Raw genomic sequence first — 24,295 nt, forward strand, 5'->3', positions numbered from 1 at the left:
ACTGGTCCTCCACTGTTTCTCTGGGGGTGAGGAGACGGTCCGGGAGTGGCTGAGGACCTTTCCGAATGTGTACTTTGGCTACGCGGGGCAGGTGCGAGGTTTCAACAGCGATCAAGTGGCAGGATTGAGAGCTGTGCCCCTGGACCACCTACTGGTGGAAACGGACTCCCCATATATGCCCCCAGAGGGACATAGGAGGAATTCCCCAGCGCTGCTGTGCCTGGTGGGGGACTTGGTCGCCGAAGCCAGAGGGATGACCACTGAGGACTTCCTGAGGGCGGCGACCGAGAACGCCACCCGGCTGTTCTGGTGGTGAGGAGCCTGGGGAAGTCACCCCGCACGGAAGTGGGGTGTGAGGAAGTCTGACAGTTGCACCCCCAGGGGGGAGGGGGTGTAACCCAAAAAACACCTGGAAGAAGAGGTGTGGGGAGAAAAACAAGTGTGCAGATTGACTCAGCCTACCCTCAAGAGAGAGGGTGCGTGGCTGGTTGTCCCGTAACAAGGGCGGGAACCAATCAAGGAATGACAAACAATAGATTGTGTGTGCTATCAGTTGTCCCTGACAGTGAGACAGTTAGAGGGGGTGAAAGAGTCTGTGATAAACTGTGAGAACTGTCACTTTTCCCTTCCACTAAGGATTCCTTGGAGAACACTCAAAACCAGCCTATGGAAAGGTTGGGGAATGGCTAGGTCTACCCGAGGAGCGTGTGGACCCGGAGGCATAAGGCCTTGCTCACGCGCTGTGGGCGGTGAAAGGACTGGCCTTTGAGGGGGGGAACCAGGACTGTTCCTCCAGGGCAGGTTGTTTTTAAGGTAGCCCCTCAGTGATTACCTTGGCAAGAGGGGTTTAATGGCTATGAAATCCACGGGAAGGAGCCTAGAAAACGGAGAGGGGTGTGGTGATCGGAGCCGTACGCCAGAAGCCCCGAGGTCATGACCCAAGGCGGAAGGAGCCGGAGATTGCCGATCACCAGCCAGAGTTCGTGGAAGCCATTACCGTGAGTATGTTGACTAGCTGTCAGGTTGAATCATTTCCCTCAGTTTAGTAGGCATATTCGCCCGGTGGCGTCTGCGACCGACTCTACTAGGTGCATAAACCGATAGTGAAGTAGGAAATCACTACAGATGCATCCCAAGTTGATTTCCATGAGCGGTACGTAAATAACAACAATTTTGAAATTATTTTGAGTGCCGGAATATGCATATACAAACATTGGTGAAGGGATAAGCAACTCTCTTTGAGGAGAATGACAGAAACATTTTTTAAACATATAGCAGTGTATCAAGTGTTGTTTTTACACAGTGTATGTCTCTTAGTCTCAGAAGGAAAATCAGTAATGTATACTGAATGATAATGTGAACTTTGTGTACGATGGGACTTACACAGGGGCATGTAGTGCTGGTGACTTAAATCTGAGCACATGCAGATGGTGTCAGAGTTCAAGGTGCTAGTTTGGTGCTAGGTTTGTTTGGTTTAGGTCATAAACAACAAAATAAATTTAAATGAAAAGGGAGATAATTGCTATAGGCACTTTCAGGGATGTTTCATTTTCTCTCCGTCGTTTTTGTATTCAGTTTTGGAATAATTACCGATTGTAAATTAAAAGTGAATGTGCCACAATGTTTAGTCATCTGAGTTGGAAATAGGTTCAGTTACATGAAGATATGTTTTTCTATTTTATGATGTATTATTAAATATTTCATATTATTTAAAATAGTTTAATTAATCAGGTGAAAAATTATCTGAAACAAGTTATATATACTTAACATTTTGAGCAATTATTTTTTTTTAAAACAACAAAGTTTCAGTATTTGCTTTAGACTCTTTGAAATGGAAAGACTATGATTAAATGTTGTTGGTTACAATGTTTTTCAAATTTCCACTGGGTGATTCTGAGGAAATGGGGGCGATTCTGAGGAAATGGTCCTAATCATGCAAATGTTGAGACAAAAAGATGAAGTTCTGCTCAATGATTATATTCCTGAGCCAAAGTGTTCACTCTTCACACTGAAGACTTGGGTTTGATTCGTCACATGAGTACAATGTATGTACCCCTTCTCTTGGGTTCCTTGTCGTGATATTGCTGGAACTCAACTCACTCAGTCACAAACCATTCTTAAACCAATGTGGGCATCTTCAGTGATGTTACCACTGCTTTTCCTGAAGGTTCTTCCATCCTGTTTCTTCTGAGATTAATTGTGATGCCCCATGTACAACTTCCAGGTAGATGATTATAGGCCCTGTTGTAAATTCTCTGTTGGTTGTGACTCTCATTGTCTACTTAAAAAACATATCGTCTGAAGGGATTACACTTTCTGAAATTGTATATTAGAATCTACTGCATGAAATGGTGTTCCTGAATAAGTTCATTTTCCTGGATACAGACTGATTGACATCCAAGCTGTAGTAGAGATAGAACAAGTATATATGGATGACAGCTTCTTTAATTCTAGAGCACAATGTTTGGATACAGGTTCTTGTGTTGTTTTTTAAATAATAAATCAGAATTTTCTGCTGAAGATTTGAATAAAAAGGAAATCCCTCATCAAAACTAGTTTTCTGTTTGTGTCCTCTTTGCTGCTTGATATTTAATTTATGTTACATCTATTGGTGATGAATTTATATGTTGCCTGCCAGCTTGCAAGGCATGGTCAGATTAGGTGACTTGTGTTGCAGAAAAAGGCTGAAAAGGCTCTTCAGGAAGTCTTCATGAACAGTTCAGGGGGTCTTCATGAACTATACATGAAGTATCTTCATGAACTCTTCATGAAGTAGATGTCTCATTTAATGTTCATGAATTTTTCATGAAGTTTTCATCATGTCTTTTAAGATCTGGTGTTTGTGTCAAGGAAGGGCATCCACAGACAAGGTGTTGGACAGTCTCTGTGAATTCATTGCAAAGACAACATTTCATGTTCACATTTTGATCAAGAATCACTTTTTAACGATTGCGAGTTAAATAAGTCCAAAAACTTTCAGGTCTATGTGAACTTTCCAGGCTTTTTAAACGTAGAATTCTTGTTATTTTGATTTTGGCTAACTTTTCCAATGATCGCTAGCAGCTGAAGGGATGGTGTTAATCCAACTGGGGTCCATGTAGGTAGCTAAGGTACTGTAAGTTCCCATGGTCCCTAATGTGGTGATCTACCTTCTGTTGTTGGTGATCTATAGCCTGGTTTTATATTGTATTGTCTAAATAGTGATATTAGTTTTAACTTTCCACACTAGATTTGTTCAAATTGTGATATTCTAGTTGTTTTACTGTCCTTCATTGACAGATTTTACCACATGCATATATTTCATTTAAATGTGAAATGTTCTCGTCATGATATGGCTGAGATATTGCCGATGTGATGTTATATATTAACTCGCTCGCTCGCTCACTCACTCACTCACTCACGATTGCAAGTGAGAAGTGACTGGTCCTGAGCAGCAAAAAGGAAGCCCTCAGTTTCACATTTGAGACCAGCCGACTTCTTCCAGGCAAAGGAGTTGGATTGCTGTTCTGTTCCACACACTGCATGTACACATGATGCAATGGCTTCTCAGACAGCTCCTCCACTCTGGGCAGACTTGGTGAAGGACTTCACCTGGTTTACTCCCATCACTGTACCGTCCAGCAGTACATCACCATCAACAAAATCAACATCAAATTTCAGATTGTGTCCAACAACCTTGGCATGCTTAAAATAGCTGTGGAATTCCTTACTTTCATCGTGAGTCTTCACATGCATCACCAGAGGATCATCAGATAAATAAATATGTGCAAACGTACACAATAAAATTCTGTCATGAAGAGCTTCCACATTAATCAAACCCCAACCTCCCGAATTAATTGGCATATATAAATGATTAAGAGAGGAATGAGGGTGGTGTGCTCTGTTATCAAACATAATCCTTCTGGTCAGGCGCTCAAGACCCTGGATGTCTAGTTTTGTCCATTCAACTACTCCAAAGGAATAGGAGAGGACTGGCACAGCAAAAGTATTGGTGGCTTTGACTTTGTTTCGAGCATTTAGCTCTGAGCTCCAGATTTTCTTTAAACAAGATTTATACTCGGCCCGAAGTTTATCTTGAATCTGGGCATTCTGGAGCTTGTCTTGAACTTGCATTCCAAGATAGGTGTAGGCCTGATCTTCCACAAGACGCTCAATAACTCCTCCCCTTTGTAACCTGACCGATCCATCATTGGTTACCTTGCCACGTTTCAAATGAAGAGTATTACATTTCTCGAGTCCAAATGTCATGCCAATATCACTAGAAAAGGAATTGACAAGGAGAACCTGTTGTTTCAAATTGGTCTCTCCTTTGGCAAGGAGCTCGATGTCATCCATGTAGAGGAGATTAGTAAGAGGTTTTGGGGATCTGTGCTGAGGAGGTCCGGGATGGTACCCCTCCTCCCTATTGAGCAGAAAACTCAAAGGATTTAGAGACAAACAAAAAAGCAAAGGACTAAAGGAGTTCCCCCTGGAAAATTCCCCTTCTGATTGGTATAGATTCCGAAGTCTCCACCTGCCCTTGCGAATACATCTCAAGTTGAGTTGACCAGCAACTCATTAAAGACTTGAGTAAATCAAGTAGTCGCTCAGGGAGTTCAATACACTGAAGAGACTTCAAAATCCATTTGTGAGGGACAGAGTCATACGCCTTTTTGTAGTCAATCCAGCACATGGAGAGGTTGCGGTGATACGTTTTAGCCTCTTCCAAAATCATTTTCTGTACAAAAAGTTGATCCTTGCACCCCCAACATCCCTTTCTCACCCCCTTCTGCTCTCTGTAAATTATCTCATTGGAAGAGCAGTGAGATGACATGATGTCAAACACCCTGTGAATAATTTGTATTGAGTATTTAGACATGTGATTGGGTGGAAGTTTTTGGGACCAGCAGAGGGAATGATTTACATATTTCCGTTTTTTTGTACTTATTTATTGTGTTTGTTTTTTATTCAAAGAAATGAATTGGGATTGTGAACAGCCTTACAGTTTGTATCAACACCGCTACCGCACGACATACAATACAAAATGTAAATATATATATATATAAATTACAAACATGGGTATAGCTTGAAGACAATCTTATATGGAAATAGTGAATTATTGATCTTGATAGTCTTCCCATCTTAAAATCTGTCTTCGTCACTGCTTCTTCTAGATTTGATGCTAAATATGATTGAAGAATCAACCTTGTGGTTTGTCATATGATAATCGTCTGTTAGAACTTTGGTTTATTTACCTTTGTAAAGTGCTTTGGAGAGGCATTAACATAAGCTTCTAGCTTGTTTGCCAATCCATTCCCTTTCACCATTAAATATGTTTCCACCATTTATATACGTACTACATCCCCTTCTAAATATTCCATACAAAGAGGTAACAAACTATTTGTAGCAATATGGAACATTTATGAGAATGTTAAGTTATTTATTTTTGGTGTCTTGGTGGTAAAATTCAGGATGCTCACTGAAGTCACTCACCATGGACTAAAGACAAAAAACCAACATCTTCAAGCATAAAGGAAGACCATGACAGAGAATGGAAACGTTTTTTCCCATCTTGTTTGACTTTAAAGTCAATTGTGTATGAAATGAATTATCATTGTGGACACTGATGATGTATGATTGTGTAGCACTTCAATTTCTTATTATTTTACGCAGTTACCAAATGCAAAGCATAGTGTACAGTTATTTATGTTATGTTTTATGTATGAATGATAAATTTACAATTTATGTACGCCGAACATAAACAAATAAATGATAGACCGGCGCTCACGGGCACGCATGCACACACACACACCGTTTAAACATTCTGTAACATACTTCTTGTATATGATTAATCTTTTAATTTATTTAATCAATTTGAGTATTCGCTCCATTCCACATGTATTGACAACACAACCAATTATCTATTGACGCGTTTATGAGCTTTCATGAATACGCCAATTGCATAACACTGTTAATGAGCACCAACACAAATGGTCTTGTGACAGGTGTTATTTAGAGAATGTAGAGAAGTAAACTTGTAAAATCACCACAATGAGTTTGTGATGATGATCTAGCGCCACTTTGGGTAAAGGGATACTGTACCACTTGTGAATCAACAAGACATGTGAGTACTCTTCGTTATGATTTAATTTCAACTCAAGCAGAACACGCGCATGTTCGTGCAACCCGGCCTCAGCCACCCCAGAGTTGACCAAAGGGGAATAACTCCCTTGCCTCATTACACTGCCAAGCAAACCTGCATTGGCGTGACAGTCTTTTTCTTTTCCTCTTTGAGGCTTAAGTTGCGTAAACTATAAAAGTAATACAGCGCGAAGTGATGTTGGTGTATGGCACATGACGAGCTTGTAACTATCATTATACGAACACAGAAAACATACATGAAAATTAGTACACCACCGATGGTTCTCAGACCATAGCGAACAATGGGCATGACTGCGCCCCTTGAATGGCATGTGGGACAAAACATAGAAGTATAACATTCAAAAGTCCATAACATAGTCATTAAAACGACATGGCCGTCTGTGTTCACGGGCAGGCCTTGTTCGTTGGCTGGGAACTACCTCTGATCAGGGTCAACAGAAGGCACATTTTCCTCTGATATAGTGAAGCCAGGTTGGTGAACACTGTTGGGCTCCTGATATCCTGGGTGTTGTGTAGGTGGAGTAAGGATTTCAAGAGGAATCTGTTTGGTACAAGGTAGGTGAAGAGGTTTATCAGGTTGGTCTTCACTGTCTGATGCGTCATCACATGTGAGTTTGTCCTGAGTGTTCACACAAGATGGCACCTTGTAGCACTCTGACAGCTTTAATGTCTGTATGAAGTGTTGCGTAGCTGAGATCCTGTAAACTTGCGAATGTTGCACCATATGCCATCCTTGGCAACTACTAGATAACGAGATCTTGCACATGTTTTGTTACGATCATTGTGCAGGTATACCAAGTCACCGATCTCAATTTGGTCAACGACAGGACATAGACCCTAAGGAGCCTTTGATTTCTCTACTGTGAGTGTGATTTGACGTATGGCTAACATGTTGGTCCATAATCAACTGTTTGTCAGACATAGGTAACTGACAGAGAGTAAACTGATCTCTTTGTGTCCACATCTCGCGAGAAGAGAAACCACGAGAGTGAATGCACGAGTTTAAACGAGCTACCGCAGTGGCAAGAGTAATCGCAGTGGTTGGGCCACGTAGGGGACCTTGACGTAAAAGCTCGTCCTCCAACTCTTGTATGGTCTTCTCAGCAACAGGGTTCTTGTTTCTGTTTTTAGTACTGCCTATTTCAAGTGACAATCTGTGATGCTGAAGTACCTCATTATTCTCAAGACTCTTGAAACCTGGGGCAGGATTGGTGCGAATAACAGCATGGGGACCATCAAGAGGACAGAATTCGATGCAAAGGCATATCAAAGCATCACAAAGAGTTTAGCTGCTTTCATCTTCAATAATGCAAACCGCAGTGTAGGATGTCACACACTCCCAGAGGACAAGAATGAACTGGCGTTCACGTCGCATGACATCTGATGCAAATGTCAAACCAACACTTTCAGGAGGAACACTGGTGCTTTGATCTACCACAACGTGTGGTGTCTTCCTCAAACAGGCACACTGATGGCATGATTTTGTGACATTCTCAATTGACTTGTCCAAAGCTAGAGCGAAGAAGTATCTGTGACATACTTGCTTGAGCTGATGGATGATCCAACGGAATATGCAAAGCAGTGATAAGTCCATCTAGAACCTGTCTCGGAATGATAATACACTCCCGTGTTTGACGGAGCGGGTCCGTCCTTCGGACCACAATTAAGCCATCATTGGAGACAGTGGCTGCATTCAAGTATCGCTTGACATCTTTGATATCTGTCAACTTTTTCGAGGGTCTTGTAAATTGGAGAAGATGAGCATGAGTTCGTCTGAGATCTGAGCACTCCTCCTGAAGGGAGCGACAAGCTGGCCTGCTGGTAAAGGGAAGTCGACTAGTGCCATTCAAGGTGTCAGAAATGGAGACTTTTCTGACAGCTGAGTCCTCGGTGCGCTCAATAAAGGAGCAAATCTGGCAAGACAGATCGCTACAATCTGGTGCATTTCTGCTAGCAAAATCTGATGGGGCATTGGCCAAGCCGGCAAGGTGTTGAACTGTAGCCTGGTACCGACTGACTGTTGACAAGAAGGTGGATACACGTGGACTAGCGGAAAACTCTCCTCTACATAATTTCTCAAAAGCCAACACACAGGGTCTGCTGTCGCTCAGGATACATGCTTTCAGTTTAGATTGGATGATGAAAGGACTGAAGTGCTTGGTGGCAACGGCTATGGACAGTGCTTCTATCTCACAGGGTAGCCAGGCAACCTGTTGCCTGCGGAGCTTGGCACTAAAGAAACCGGCTACGTGCAGTGATTGATCACGAGTAATGTACAGAGTAACACCGATTCCTGGCTTCCTGACAGCACCATCAGTGACTATCCACAATTGATCCTCAGGACATGGGAGAACTATAGACCTGTTTGAGGATAAGCCTTCCTGCGCCGTCTTAAAAGCTGCAAGTACCTGGTCAGTCCATAGTAACCTATCTTTTGATTGGTGTCCGGCAGCTGCATCATCAAGTGGGGCAAGAAGGGTGGAACAACCAGGTATCACACGTGACAGGACCTTGTAGGCACCAATAAACGATCGCAGTCCATGCACTGTTACTGGAGGTGGACATGAAGCCAGAGTGGAAATGCGGTGGGGGCTTGCTCTGATGGAACCCTGGTGCCAGTGCCAACCTAAGATGGTAACGGATGTGGGCGAAATGACCGTCTTGTGAGGAGTCAGTCATATGTAGCTTGAGTAGCTCTAGCACGCAGCGCCAATTAAACAGAAGGTCCTCAGGTGTATCACCTCTACAATAAAGGTCGTCAGCAAGTTTGGCAACAATCCCTTCTTCCAGTAGATCTCCTAACACACGGCACATAAGCTCTTCTAAAGCTGTCTCTGATCCTGGCATTCCCATGGCTGATCTAGCATACACCCTAACACCCCGAAATGGAGTTACTACGCCACAGTACTTCATGGATTCCTTGGCTAGTGGAATCTGGTAAAAGGCATTCGTTAAGTCAGTGGATATCAGATACCGGTATTTGGCGATTTGTCGGAGAGTTGAGTCCACATTCGGCATGAGTGCGGGTTGTGGCTTACTGTATCAGCCAACATCGGAGAATGAAGTCACCAGTCTGTAACCACCACTTGACTTCTTGACCAAGAAGGAGGGATTGACATATTCCACATGAACGCTGACATCCTCTGGTCGAACGAACACCCCCATGTCCTCTAGTTCATTAAACCTCTGTTGAAGTTCAAAGAGTTTGTCTCTTGAATACTGTGGAAGTGTGCCTTTTCGTTGAGGAGGCTGCACCGGACCCATGTTAACAAAGGCTTCAAATGGTCCTGATGCTCCATTATACCCCTCAATGTGTGGGTCAAAAACCTTGTCGAATTCTGTGAGAAGTGATGCAAATTGTGATCTAGTGGCAACTGGTAGGATGTTGTCTGGGTCTATACGGACTGGACCGGAGAAATTCTTTTCCTTAGTTTGAGTGAGTGCACTGGGTGTCTGTTCAGATACCTGCGCAAGGTCGGTAACAGGAACTTCTGGAATGAATACTGGACATATCTGACAAAAGTGCTCATGCTTCTTGAGCGTTTGTGGCGTATCTGTCAGATTAGGAATCCGTAGTTTGCCTGAGACACTAGAAAGGACATCTGGTTCTGGCCATGTTGATGACATGGTAGATGCTCCAGAGCGGGTATCAAATCAGGGTTCAATGGCAAACATCTCATCTGATGAGGAATAACTGTCTGGAACAGGTATCTCGATAAACTCCCCAGGCCATATGGTAGCAGATTTATTCGGGGCTCTGAGCACACAGGCTCTTCTAACAGTATGTTTGTCTGATGGGTTTCCTGAGCCATACATGTAAATCGTGCCATCACCAAGTATGATCTGCCTCTTTGCAGGATGTATAGCTATATCGTTGGCCTCCATAAATGGCATTCCTGCGAGAATATCCACATAAAGGTTCTCCACCACAAGACCATTGAAACTGAATTCCTTGTTGTCACGGCATAGAAGTATGCTTGTCTCTCCAACAACCTTAAGGGGAGATGAACCATCCGCCTGATGAGCTGACTGATAACAGCATCAAGATATGTCACCATGGAGAGGCAGATCAGGTTTCTATTATTAGACGAGTAGTCGCGTGACCACAGAAGGTGTCCATGGGTGGAGATTGTCGAACCTGAACTCAAAGTGTTGACAGAGAATCTACAGGGAGTTCTTCAGCATCCACACTGTCCAGTGTGTAACCAGGATCGATACAAGCCCCTTCTGAGTCATCAAGGATATTCACTATTTGCCTGTCCTTAAGCATGTACCTGCGATCATGATCTGGAAGGAACTTGCATTCACTGAGAAAGTGACCATGGTCCCCACGACCAGCAGCTTTGCATAATGGACACGATTTGCTGACCTTTCGCATTGGTTGAGAAATGAGAATGAGAAATGGCGCGAAATGCGCATCAAGTGATAAAGTATACAAGAGGTTTTGTCTCCAACTTTCAAATGAAGTCACTGTCTCTGCCTTGGTAAGACACCACTGTTTCGGTGCCCGCTGAGTATTCGCCATAATGAAAGAGTAGTTTCACGCGTTATCCAGGCGCGCTACCGCCTGACCTGTCAACCACATTCAGTGACACACAAGTAACACAGACCAATGGGACGCCTGCTTCGTTAGACGTGAGTCGTATCTCGCTGCCACCACGCCAGTTTGGGTAAAGGGATACTGTACCACTTGTGAATCAACAAGACATGTGAGTACTCTTCGTTATGATTTAATTTCAGCTCAAGTAGAACACGCGCACGTTCACGCAACCCGGCCTCAGCCACTCAAGAGTTGACCAAAGGGGAATAACTCCCTTACCTCATTACACTGCCAAGCAAACCTGCATTGGCGTAGAACAAAGGCAAGACGTCTGTTTTAATGGCACAAGTATTTGGTATATAGGTCAATGCGGACTGCATACATTAATGACGTGTGTGAGACTTGTTTAAAATACCTTTCTTATTCTTCTATTTGTAATAACAAAATTCACGCCCATTACGCCATGGCACGGGATCAGTTTTAACACATGTAATACAGCCTGTTCAGTCAGTCAGTGGGTCTGAAACATTCTTGTTTAGTTCATACCGTGGGTTATTTTTAATTACTTGAACAGTGTGAGGGGAGAAATGAAACATATTTGTGTTTTTGTGGATAGAACTAAAACATGCACATGCATTGTAAAATGCTTGCCATACTAGCAGTCAAAAGAACAGTCAATATAAATTTGTGACTCCTAGAACAAGGAGTGAAGCGCTATACAGGATTGGTTCCTAGTTGGACATACGGCATTGGACATAGGACAGCGAAAAGAAAACACACTAAACATGATCAACTTTCATCTCTTCACGCACCACATGCAGTTACATTGATATAAAGCACAAATGGACAATACAAAATACAGCTTATGCCTGCACTTTTCATGAATAAATATGTCACATGCAAGATCCATTATGCATATCAACAGTAAGATCTCTAACAGAACAAAAGAAATAATGAAATAGTAAGTCTACAGAGTCATGGGGATTCTTGAGAAATGGCAAAATTGAAAGAAGTAGTGGTAAAATCCTTCCTAAATTTACAAAAACTTACAAGCCTTGTAAACATCACCTTTACAATCTTGTAAATGTTTGTAAATATGATATTTACATTTTGTAAATCTTTGTAGATCACCATTTTTTTCATGTGGTCGCCATGGTACTGAATGTTTCTGTGTAAAACTAATCATGCAGGATTACGGTGGTGCAAAACATAAAATGGAGGTTTCCCCCATACCCCCGAAGGTCATTCAAGATCTGCAACCTACCAGATACGTGCATGGAGCACTCGTGAACAACATGGGGAAATTGAACGAAATCGACAAGCACATCGCTAGTGAAAAAAACAAACTCAGCGAAACGGAAGATGATGATATTATCGCAGAACGACTGTGCAATTTAGAAGACGAGAGACATACACGATTGGAATCCGCTTCCTCAAATTGAGAACAGCTTTGATCTCAGATCAGCCACTTTCGGGTAACAATCAGTCGAATACTGAACAAGGATACCATGTTAGCCGACAGGATCCGAATATTGTTCCGGGAGCAAGGCATCACCATTTCCAGCGTTCTAACAGCATGTTACGAGATTGACTGTAAGAGTTCTCTCCCTTTGGTTGATGGTGACCTGTTTTCGATAAAGTCCTATTTATGGACTTATTCGGTCACTTGTTTCCTATGTAAGACTCACCAAATTGATAGCTATTGGTAGCCTGTGTTTGTGGCTTACTTTTCAGGTGTGTTTTAACATCCATTAATCTCTAATTGTAGCACAGTTATTTTCTGAACTGGTAGCTTCATCATTTTCATGTAGGTCAGTAACGCATTAGGTTGTCTAGTTTATTTTTTAATGCATTACTGTTGACTTTCCTTACACGATAGGATTCCTCAAGTCGTGAACTCTGTAATGATGTTAAGAAATACTTCTTACGGCTTGTTATTGTTTCATAATAGTAATTTTATCGGGTTGGACAAAGCACACTCCGGCCTCGGCTGAGGAATAACCTACCATCTAATGACGTTGTCTACTTTGACGTCCGCACCTCTCATGTAAAATATGTTGAACGCTTGTTAGCGTTACTCAGTCAAGATCTCGCTTTCAGACATAATGCATATAACTTTGTAACTGGGCCTGTTACTATTGGGGTCGTAGATCGGCTACTGTTTGAAGGTGCCGATGTGTTACTGGGTAATGATTTGACTAGCAAATGTTGTCACTCCCCAACTCAGCCCCAGTTAGACATGTGTAGTTCTCCTGTTGAACAATGTAATTATCAGCAAAATTGTATTCCGCCTGTGTTACTACCAGGGCAATGTCTAAGCAAACCCCTTTGCCCGTGGATTTTGATCTCGCTAATACGTGTTTGACCCAACTTTTAGATGGCACTGTTGTAGAAACTAAGAGTACTTTGAATCGGGAGGAAGAGTTGATTTGCTCCGCAAGGGTGGATAAAATGGTTAACTATTCCCCATCAGATTTGAATGTCAGCTGGGATAGAGAGAGTCTGTGTAGTGCAGACAGTTGATGAGTCATTGTTATCTATTTGGTCTCAAGTGCGAGCAGATAGCGATCATAGTGAGCTCTACTTGTACAAAGATATTCTTATGAGACGTGTTCAGAAGGAAATGGAAGATACATTTCTGGAACAGGTAGTAGTTCCCAAACCCTATAGAGATCAGATTCTTAGTTTGGCGCATGAAAGTTTGTTTGCCAGACATTTGGGTAGGACTAAAACTAATGAACGTCTCCGTTCTGATTTTTATTGGCCTGGAATGTGCAAGTGTGTAGAAGATTACTGCAATGCTTGTCATGTTTGTCAAGTAGTAGGTAAACCAAATAAACTTATTCCACCTGCTCCTTTGAAGATAAATCCTTTGGTGGTCGAAGCTTTCTCCAAAGTATTGATTGATGTTGTAGGACCGTTACCTAAAACTTCCCAAGGCAATAAGTATATTCTGACTGTTATGTGTGTTAACATTAGGTTCCCAGAAGCGATTCCTTTGCGTAAGGTTACGGCTAGGATGTTGTCAAGAGCCCTTATGAAATATTTTACTCTGACTGGGTTACCAGAGGAAATACAATCAGATCAGGGAAGTAATTTCATGTCTGGGATCTTTGGGCAGACAATGGATATTCTAGCTGTTCACCAAGTTCATTCCAGTGCTTACCATCCAGAATCTCAGGGTGCTTTGGAGCATTTTCACCAGAGTTTGAAAAGCATTCTAAGGTGTTTTTGTCTTGAACATGTGACAGATTGGGATGAGGGTCTTCCCTTTATTCTTTTTGCTGCTAGGGATTCTAAGCAAGAGTCTTTAGGATTCTCACCCTTTGAACTAGTGTGTGGACATACTCCCAAAGGTCCCCTTATACTGGTAAAACAGAAATGGTTAGATGATAACTCTCAGGAAAGCCTGTTAAGCTATGTAGCTAAAATCAAGGACAGGTTAAGGCAAGCTACTAAAATGATTCCAAAACTAAAACTATGTGCTATGATAGGAAAACTAAGGACAGGCAATTTCAACCAGGTGATAAGGTCCTTTTGTACCTTCCTATCCCGAAATCATCACTTCAGGCTAGGTATTTTGGCCTTTACACTGTCAAAAGCAAGGTTAGTGACGTAGGGTATGTTATCAATACACCCGATAGGCGTAAACAGGAAAGACTTTGTCATGTGAATCTGCTAAAGGCATATCGTTCCCGTGAGACTGTCCCGGTTGCTTCCATCAACTCAGAAGCTGAACTGATTGAACATTCTAATGTGAAACTGAAGAATAGTGAAGTGCTAAATGACTTAGATACTCTCCTTGGACACCTTACGCCTTCTCAACGCCTAGAAGTGGAACTCTGCTTGCAGGACAACCTACCAGTCTTCTCGAATCAGCCTGGTGTTACAGGCATCATGAGTCTGGATCTCGATGTTGGAGATGCCTCTCTCGTTTGTCAGCATCCCTATCGGCTCAACCCCACCAAGAAGCCAGCACTCAAGAAAGAAATCAACGCCATGCTAGAGATGGGTGTGATTGAACGTAATGACAATGACTGGAGTTAGCCATGTGTCATGGTACCTGAACCTGGAAATCAGTTCTGCGTGTGCTCTGACCTGAGGAAGGTAAACTTACTAGTTAAAGGTGACTGTTCTCCCATGCCACGCATAGATGACTGCATAGATGGCACAGGACATGCTAAATTTCTGACAAAGCTGGACCTTTTGAAAGGTTATTACCATAGTCCTTTGACAGAGAATGCTAAGCGTATTCTCACCATTGCTTCTCGTGATGGACTTTACCAATATCGTGTGATGCCGTTGGGGTTGAAAATGGCAGCGGCGGCTTTTCCATGTCTGATGAATCGGCAGATGTACCCGATGTCTCCATCTACCTCAATGACATCGTCATTCACTCTGACTCCTGGGAAGATCATGTGAGCACTCTTCGTCTGGTGCTTGACAGACAGCGATCCACTCATTTGACTGTAAATCTTCACAAGTGTGAGTTTGGCCTTGCTAAGGTCAACTATCTGGGTCGCATTGTGGGCGGAGGTCACGTTGCTCCGAACAACGCCAAGATCTCTGCAATCTTAGACATGCTGCAACCTACAACTAAGAGGGAAGTCCAACGTTTTCTCGGCATGACTGGCTACTACCGGAAGTTCTGCCCTAACTTCGCTTCGGTGTCTGCTCCACTGACGGCTCTGCTGAAGAAGGGGACCCCTTTCAAGTGGATGGAAAGCTACAGTGAGGCGATGTCTACACTGAAATCTATGCTCTGTGATCGCCCGGTACTATCAGGACCTCGGTTCGACCGTCACATCAAGCTGGCTGTTGACGCCAGTAACTACGGCTGTGGTGCAGTTCTTTTCCAAGAGGACGACGCCGGACTGGATCATCCCGTCAGTTACTTCTCTCAGAAGTTTAAGGTCACCAAGTCAACTACTTTACTGTTGAGAAAGAGGCCCTTGGACTGATTCTTGCCCTGAGACATTTCGAGATTTATCTCACTAACTCTAATGGGACAGTTAAGGTCTTCACCGACCATAACCCATTAACTTTCGTACACAGGGTCAAAGACCCTAATCAACGTGTGTTTAAATGGAGTCTGTTGATACAGCAGTTTGACTTGTTGATACTCCATATTAAAGGATCTGACAATATAATTGCTGATGCCTTGTCTCGTGTGTGAGCTTATGATCAAAGACTCCTGAATCTGCAAATCTCTGGATGTTTACATGAACTCTAAGAATGTTATTGTTGTTGGTTGATTATTCAGCATTTCAGGAATTGATGTTAGCAAATTTCTACATGTTAGTCATATAGCAAATTTCCTAATTTTCTGGGGGAATGTGTTACGAGATTGACCGTAAGAGTTCTCTGACGTGTTACGAGATTGACTGTAAGAGTTCTCTCCCTTTGGTCGATGGCGACCTGTTTTCGACAAAAGTTCTATTTACAGACATATTCGGTCACTTATTTCCTATGTAAGACTCACCAAACTGATAGCTATTGGTAGCCCGTGTTTGTGGCTTACTTTTTAGGTGTGTTTTAACATCCATTAATCTCTAATTGTAACACAGTTATTTTCTGAACTGGTAGCTTCATCATTTTCATGTAGGTCAGTAACGCATTAAGTTGTCTAGTTTATTGTTTAATGCATTACTGTTGACTTTCCTTGCACGATAGGATTCCTCAAGTCGAAGAAATACTTCTTACGGCTTGTTATTGTTTCATAATAGTAATTTTGTCAGGTTGGACAAAGCACACTCCGGCCTCGGCTGAGGAATAACCTACCATCTAATGACGTTGTCTACTTTGACGTCCGCACCTCTCATATAAAATACGTTGAACGCTTGTTAGCGTTACTCAGTCAAGATCTCGCTTTCAGACACAATGCATGTCGGCATGAGTCAGTCGCTGATTCAGCGTTCCTTAACCAAGACAGTCAGGAGAATGAGATAGTGGGAACTTTATTCCTTTTTTGGATTGAACTATCAGTGTGTGGTGTTATATTCACTTACCGGATATTTATGGGAATTATGTGTTGGATGTGATTCTATGTCACGGTAGGTCCAGTACTGTTTTATGCCATATTATCAGGTGTAATAGATGTGTAGTGTAGTGAATCCTATTATAAGAATACTTTAACCTTTTATTGGAACACAGTAAAATTCCTCTGAGGTGTATTCAATTTCAGAATAAATCTCGGTAGACTACGAGTCTTTGAACTGTGTTTATGTATCCCTAATCAACTATCTTTTGATATCCTTGACTTGTCAAATTTTCATATTTAGACATAACCGTCTAAACGATAAGTTATCGCACCTATTCACAATTGACTCCTATCAAATCAATACCTTGGCTTCGAGTAAATATTCTTGAAAGCAATGTAAATCTTCTTAAACTCTGTACACTTGTGCATGGCGATATGAGCACTCAAATAAGTCTGCATATTTTGTAAGGAGACAAATTTAGGAGCAATGTAAATCTCCTTAAACACTATACACGTGCGCACGGTGATATAAGCACTCAAATAAGTCTCTGTGTATTTTGTAAGGAGTTGGGCAAGTTTATGCCTCAGGTGTGATACCAAGTTAGTGGCTTGTTATATCTCCATTGTGTGAATACAGAGATTATATTTAAATTCTATTTCTCATGTTCATTGTTACCTCATATGTAGCTCTGTTGTTGTTATAATAATATACTTCAGATCAAACTTTTATTCTTGAGGTTGCCCTTAGCCAAAAGTTGGAACCAAGTTACCTATACATATCTGAACCCACGGTTAAGGTTATTTACGGACCTCCCTCTAGTTAAGGTTGTTTAGACCAGCACCGTAACACAGCGTTAAGTTTCATCATATCAACTATTGTAGTATCTGTTACTGGAGGGGGTTCCCCAAGTGGGGTTGCCTCACACCCCACGCGAAGTGGTGATGTCAGAGACTGGATAAAAAAACTGAAATCACTTGGAGAGGCCCTGGCTAAACTCACGGGTAAGGCCGCAGAAGCTCTTCCTGGTATACTATGAATTATTGTATCGTGGCTGCACAGCACAGTGGGTAAAACTGTTATGTGGCTTAGTCAAAATCAGTGGGCGTTCATCGTCGCCGTGGCTGGGCTGGTGTACATTGAGGCTCAGGAATTTTTAGCCAAATAAGACAGTGACCCCTCCAACAACTAACGCTGTTTTACAGTCAATGTGCTGTTGATTAGATGTCTGCACGTGTGGTGGTTGTGGTTCTATTTGTTTAACCCTAGGATCTGGTGGTGATACCAATACACCCGTTTCACCAGTTTTGGATGGTGGCATGTGGGAGACGTTGACGTCCTCGTTGACACCCAATTTGTGGTCGGCCATGGCGATGACTGTTTCATTGTTGTAGCCCGTTATTTTTTTATTCTCAGATGCATGTCGCTCGGAGCTATGTACAATCCCGCAACAAACACGTAGTCGACTTTTGACGCGTCCTAGTATCATTTTATAGCACTAGGTAGATCTACTGGTGATCTGATAGCATCCTCAATGTTAGCCACAGACTATTTCTGTGCGTCGTAAGTGGTTCTGCTACCTATGATACTGCAGCGTGTTTACCCAATTTGTGGTCGGCCATGGCGATGACTATTTCATTGTTGTAGCCCGTTATTTTTTTATTCTCAGATGCATGTCGCTCGGAGCCATGTACAGTCCCGCAACAAACACGTAGTCGACTTTTGACGTGTCCTAGTATCGTTTTATAGCACTAGGTAGATCTACCGGTGATCCGATAGCATCCTCAATGTTAGCCACAGACTGTTTCTGTGCGTCGTAAGTGGTTCCACTACCTATGATACTGGAGCGTGTCTGCGATTGAGCCCCGAGAATAGCCCACACATGCGTTCTAATTGAATCGTTTAAACAGATAATACCAGCGCGAGTGATTCCTTTCAATGCTTCCAGCATAACTTTTTTCCAATCATCACCTGGCCCTTGTTTAAATCTCCAAACGCGGTAATCCATGCTGTTATCAAAAGCTCAGTAACAGTTGCCCCACTCGTTTGTTTTAAAGTAGTGATACAACTTGTAACCCCATTTTTTAACCACATCGTAGCCGGCTTCCACGAGAGACTGATTGTGAACAATAGGAGTTCCTAATCCGTGTTTTGGCCCAGGTAAACGGCAGTCCATCAACACCGAATTCATTAAAAACTCGTTTGTATGCCCGTCTACCATATGGATAGTTTATGGCATTCCATGCCTTATCCTGAGGTATTGGTGCACTTATTTCTTTGAGAATACCTCTGATATGGTAGTACACGTGAAATGTAAACACAGATTTACTGAGTTCATCACATCTAGTGCCTGTCAACGTCAAGACACATCCAGTCGTCACACACCACACAGCAAAATTGAATTATTCTACCAGAATTGCATCGGGTTGTTAACTCATTAAGTCTGAGAGCCACTTCACTGCTCAACACCTGGAGCCCCATGCTGATTGCCTGGTTGGCTGTGGGCTAATTAGGGCTATTCACGCCTGATATCTCTGACAGGTTTTGGTCATACAAGCAAGTCCTGATTGTTTAATTGTTTAATGGCGTTGTAAAGGTACATGTTGAAAGAAAGCAGGAGTGAATACATGTCATATATGTAACGTTTTAGGTAATTTTATTGTACTTTCTCTTGTAGACTTTTGGTGGCGTGTGCATGTGCATTTTCTTAACACGTTTGTATTCTTTGTATGTAAGACATACTTAAACAAATTGTCCCTCCCATATCATTGTGTGAGGTTAAATTGTTCAAAACATCTATGTCAATGGCAGTAAAGAAGAATTTACGCACATGCCTAATAATCTTCTGTGAAAGAAGCTTTTTTGCTGATACGTTGCTAGTGTATACTGAATATTTTAAGGTAAGTAGTAAATAGTTAGTGTGTGACATACATGGAACAGATTCATAGTTTGTCACTTTGGTTCATCTAGATTTAACGCAGAAAATATATGTTATCGCACGAACATACATGTATACATATTGTATAATACTATTCCTTGCACATACATAAGACAAAGGGTAATGGGATGGGCGTCATCAAAGTTCCCGAATAGGACGTTTTGTATCTCAGTTGTTCAGTATAGTCCCTGATTTGTTATGTATGACCAATCGTATCATGAGATACCTGTCACATAGGAAATGACAGGTGATGGGGCGTGGGCTAAATTTCTGAAGAGCACGTTCGGTCACTAGACAGCTTGGATACAGATTGACTATTGGTTAGATCGTTGACCAATCGATATGCTAGATTTCAGCTTTATCAACTCTCGCTATCATGAAAAAGTTTGTGTATTGTGAACATACATAATCGTAAGGATGCCTGAAATGTACACGTATAACTGACAAGGACTTTGACGAGTTTATTTTTCTTTGAAGCGCTACACTCAGATTATTTTTACCCCGGATTACCCAGTCCAAACATTAAGTAGAGATAGTATTTATTTGCATATACATTTTGCGCACTCTTCTTGTACATCACACATTATGGCTTGCTGAACATTTCAATATAATCTGCACATTGTTACGAATAAATATCATAATTCAAGTACATGTATTATAGAATTCAAAAAGTTACTCAATACTGATTTATTGTGATGTATACACTTGTAGTTGAATCTCCCCAAATATTTATGAAGATGGGCAGACTTATATTTGTTTTGAGAGGAAACGAGGTTCAGAAGATTGACAATTCGCGTGACTCCACAAAACAGGTTGTCCAATGATGTAACAGCGCATAAGTTTGTTTTACACTTGTCACGGGACAAAACTTTACCTGGACATGCATCCGGCCAGATCCTGTTATTTTGAGGTTGAAAGAGGTGTTCATATATCTCATTTAGTGTTGTCTGATTGAATGATTATACGCATCAATTAATTCCGTAACTGATATATTATCCTCCTTTTATTGATGTTGGATCTGATACACGTGATCATTACACTGGATCAGATAATTACAGACATCAAATACAAACGTTTCTTACACAATGCTTATGTAAATCGCATTGAAAAATCACATTTCAAATCAGCATGAAACAGCTTGAACAAAATGCCCCAGTGACCTTTATATGGTTTATGTGTACCATATATGTATATTATGAGTAGATGCAAGAGTTATCACTTCATATTCTATTATGTATTATTGTCAACTTTAAAAATCAATAGTCGCAAATGAATTAGGTCTAAATTAGTAACTTGGTTTATTTCAAATCAACACGAACATGGGTGTAATACAGTATTGCTATTTATGTCTACGATTCATTATATGGACTATTACAGCGAATGAATGAATGATTTAATTTAGAAGATGGTTTTGTAACCTTGTCACAGTTAATTCAATCAATGTGCAAACATAGTATCTTAGTATTCACTCCCAATGACGAGTAACAAACATACCTCCTGTAACAACATCTCATAATGCCTTTTCTCGCAGACATGTGTTCATTTGCCTGTATAAGCCCCCGACATTGCAAGCAATTGTTATCAAAACACATTAATAGTTCTTCTCATTAACACAGAAAGTAACCTCTCTCGTAAGAAAAGCTAATCTTTGATCATTACTGCTAAACTGATTGAAATTATAGGTACAGCACGAATTTAAAATGTAAAACCCCCAATACGCAGCTCTCGATGAATGAGAGGTGCTTTTCGTAACCCCCAATATGTGGCTCTCGCTGAATAAGAGGTGCTTTTTATTACCCCCAATAAGCGACTCTCGCTGTGAGAAGCTAATTAATTTGCCGCATATACGCGACTCTCGGCCTTAATGAGTTAAAACCAATGAGTTTATTCCTATCATCAAATTTCTGTCCCTTTTGACAGCAACATGATTTGCAAGATTCAGAAAACGCATGCTAAGTGTGTGGACCTCTCCCTTGAAATGTCTTGCTTGCATCTCAATCCGGGTTCTCCACCAGGGGCACAGTCCTGCTGACACTCTGGGACATGTAGAAGGCTGCAGTTTTGTGGATCTATGTGTTCTTCTGAAAGTTATTGGCGGGTTCGATCAGACAGCATTTCCTGGAAGATGCCCCATTCACTGTTTGGACTTGCATGTAGAGGGGACAGGGACCATGACTGTGGCAGGATCACGCGAACATCTGCTCTTCATTTTGCTTTAATCTGTAAAACAAGGACTACTGACTACCACACTACACTCACCCGGTATCCAATGTCTCATTTCTTGCTAAAGTCTTGGAGAAGAATTCCAGTCTGCCAATAAAGGAAACACGGTACCGAGACTACACTATTACATGGCAAAACGACATCATGCTTTCACTGGACAATCAAGACTCAGTTCTCTTAGTTCTGCTAGATGTTACTGCAGCTCTGCACTTAAAGGGTTCAGATCGTACCTGAACCACCAATACATTCAAGTTCATGTTGATGGATCCAGATCTCAAAAATGTGAATTTCTCTGAAGGGTTCCTCATTACTCTGTCCTTCGTCATCTCTTTTCTTTTTTAACAAGTACTTATTGCCTGTAGGGAATATCATCCATCAGCACAATATCAGCTTCAGTTACATATAGGAACAAAACCCACCCAAGCAGATGCTTCCAAGTTACAAATGGAACAGTATATCAGTGATATTTGACCACGGATAACAGCAAATGCACTCAAATTCAACATTTCAAAAACTAACTCATGACTGTTATCTCTGGAAAATTACTGTCCAAAGTTCCAGATTTAACTCCTGAGGTTAGTGGCAGTCACATCAAGGTAAGCAATGTATGCTTTGGTAAATAATTATTAGCAACAGCGTTCAAGAGTATACTTTTGTAAATTCTATTTATAAGAACTTACTTGCAATGTCAGAAGAATACACTAAACCATGAGTATCATTAATGCTATTCAAGTATGGTCACCATGAAGAAACTACTAATTCGATTGTTAGGCCCATGTTTCTAAAATAATAATTGTTGTGTTCGTACGATCCACCATCAGCGACCACATCAGTACCTGGTTTAGGTACGTCTCAGATAGCATTTACAACTCTCCTTCTTATCTTGAATATCCATGTCATACTGTCAAGTGTATTAAATCTGTAGACGCTTTCACCTTTCAGACTTTTCAACAAAACTTCAAACATCTGACTCAAGAGTTTGGATGAAGCCAGCAGCATCGGATTTCTCTGTTCCTCCTAGCAGGACTTTGCGACTCAAGGTGAAGACATGTCATTCTGCTCAGTTAGCACTGGCTGAGACAAACAGACGTCTGTACCGCATTGATCTTGGTCTCAAAAGGGGAAACGTAACTGAGATGTCAATCAAGAAAATCTGGCCAAGCAGACCTCCTGTTACTTTAGTTTACAAGGGGATCAGCATACTTAATTGTAACACTTTTAAATATGTATGGCTGGAATGGACTGACAAAACCCTGAGGGTAGGAGGTGGTGCGAGAGTTGGCGATCAACTGATCTTAATTGCCAAGGATTCCTGGCCATTTGATGTGAATTTTGTTATGTTCCGGAGCGGCATCAATTCTACTGCTGAATGGCAGTTCTAGGTGTTATGCAAACTTTTTTTATGTTTAATTAAGTCAAGACAACAAAAAACTCAATACCCTGAATATAGACAAAGACCATTAATACTGGTGTTTTAGACTTTCTACAGTGGCATTTACAAAATTCATTGGGTCATTTCTTGTAATTTATGAAAAATCAACAACAGCCTTATCGTTTTGATGTTGCAAAAAATCCTATTCAAAACCAAGCACTGAAGCACAGGAAGTGGTAATAGACCAGAATCTGGGTGAGATCATTTGCTGGTATAATTGTGTTGCATTGGTGACATGACAATGAGAGGGTCATGCTGAGCCTGTCTGTAGACTGCACGTATAATGTTCAAACCATGACAAGTGATCCTCATATATTGGTATGTTACCCAAGCAACTAGAACTGTCAATTCTGTCACGACTGAACGTTATGCTAACCATTGATGATGCATGGTTCTGACACTTTACGTTTATTTATCAAATGTTGATGTTAGAACGCTTTAGGTTGTGGTAACCTTAAAGGATACCTTGCTGGTTCACTATTATGCATTGTATTTGATACTGCATTCAAGGGCATGTGAATAGCATTTACAGCTGCCGGCACACCTAATTGATGTACATCTATGAGAGGTCAAGGTAGTAGCCATGCACTTGTACAGACATCTATGTACACACTGAATATGTACACTTAGTTGCAATACCCAGTAAAGGTACACCTAGTACTGATCAATCCATGAATGGTGTGAATCCAATAACAGTCCAAGGAGCATTTATCTTACCTAACAGATAAATGTTGTTTTTCTGATTGGCTAAGCATTCTTCTATCATTTCCAACTACTCTACTAAAAAGCGAGTAACATTTCTATATACAAGGCTGAGAGTGCCAAACACATTTGGTACATAATGTAGTTATCGATATTTTTGCAAATTCAAATCAATGGAAGGGAGATAACTTGAAGTCTGAAAAATCTGGCAATGGCTACAAAAAGATTTTTACTTGTGCTTCAAACGATTCAAATTAACATTGAGGTGTTCAGTAAGATAAATATGTTGATCACTGGTCCCTCCGCATCCATGGGTTGATGTTCCCTCGAAAGCAAACAAA

At 41.5% G+C, this 24,295-nt stretch overlaps 1 protein-coding gene and 1 pseudogene across 1 annotated transcript in view; one reads left to right on the plus strand and one right to left on the minus strand.

Annotated features, from left to right (window-relative positions):
- Window positions 1-23,392, plus strand: part of LOC137298235 (uncharacterized) — a 692,490-nt gene extending 669,098 nt beyond the window's left edge. The window contains exon 30 of the mRNA XM_067830406.1: window positions 22,763-23,392. Coding sequence (XP_067686507.1) covers window positions 22,763-23,202 — 440 coding nt within the window. The 3' untranslated portion in view covers window positions 23,203-23,392. The remainder of the gene's footprint in view (window positions 1-22,762) is intronic.
- Window positions 6,959-10,519, minus strand: LOC137297743 (uncharacterized; annotated as a pseudogene).
- Window positions 23,393-24,295: the final 903 nt, after the last annotated feature.

This window comes from Haliotis asinina, chromosome 10 (assembly GCF_037392515.1).
Source record: "Haliotis asinina isolate JCU_RB_2024 chromosome 10, JCU_Hal_asi_v2, whole genome shotgun sequence".
NCBI classification, from domain to species: domain Eukaryota; kingdom Metazoa; phylum Mollusca; class Gastropoda; order Lepetellida; family Haliotidae; genus Haliotis; species Haliotis asinina.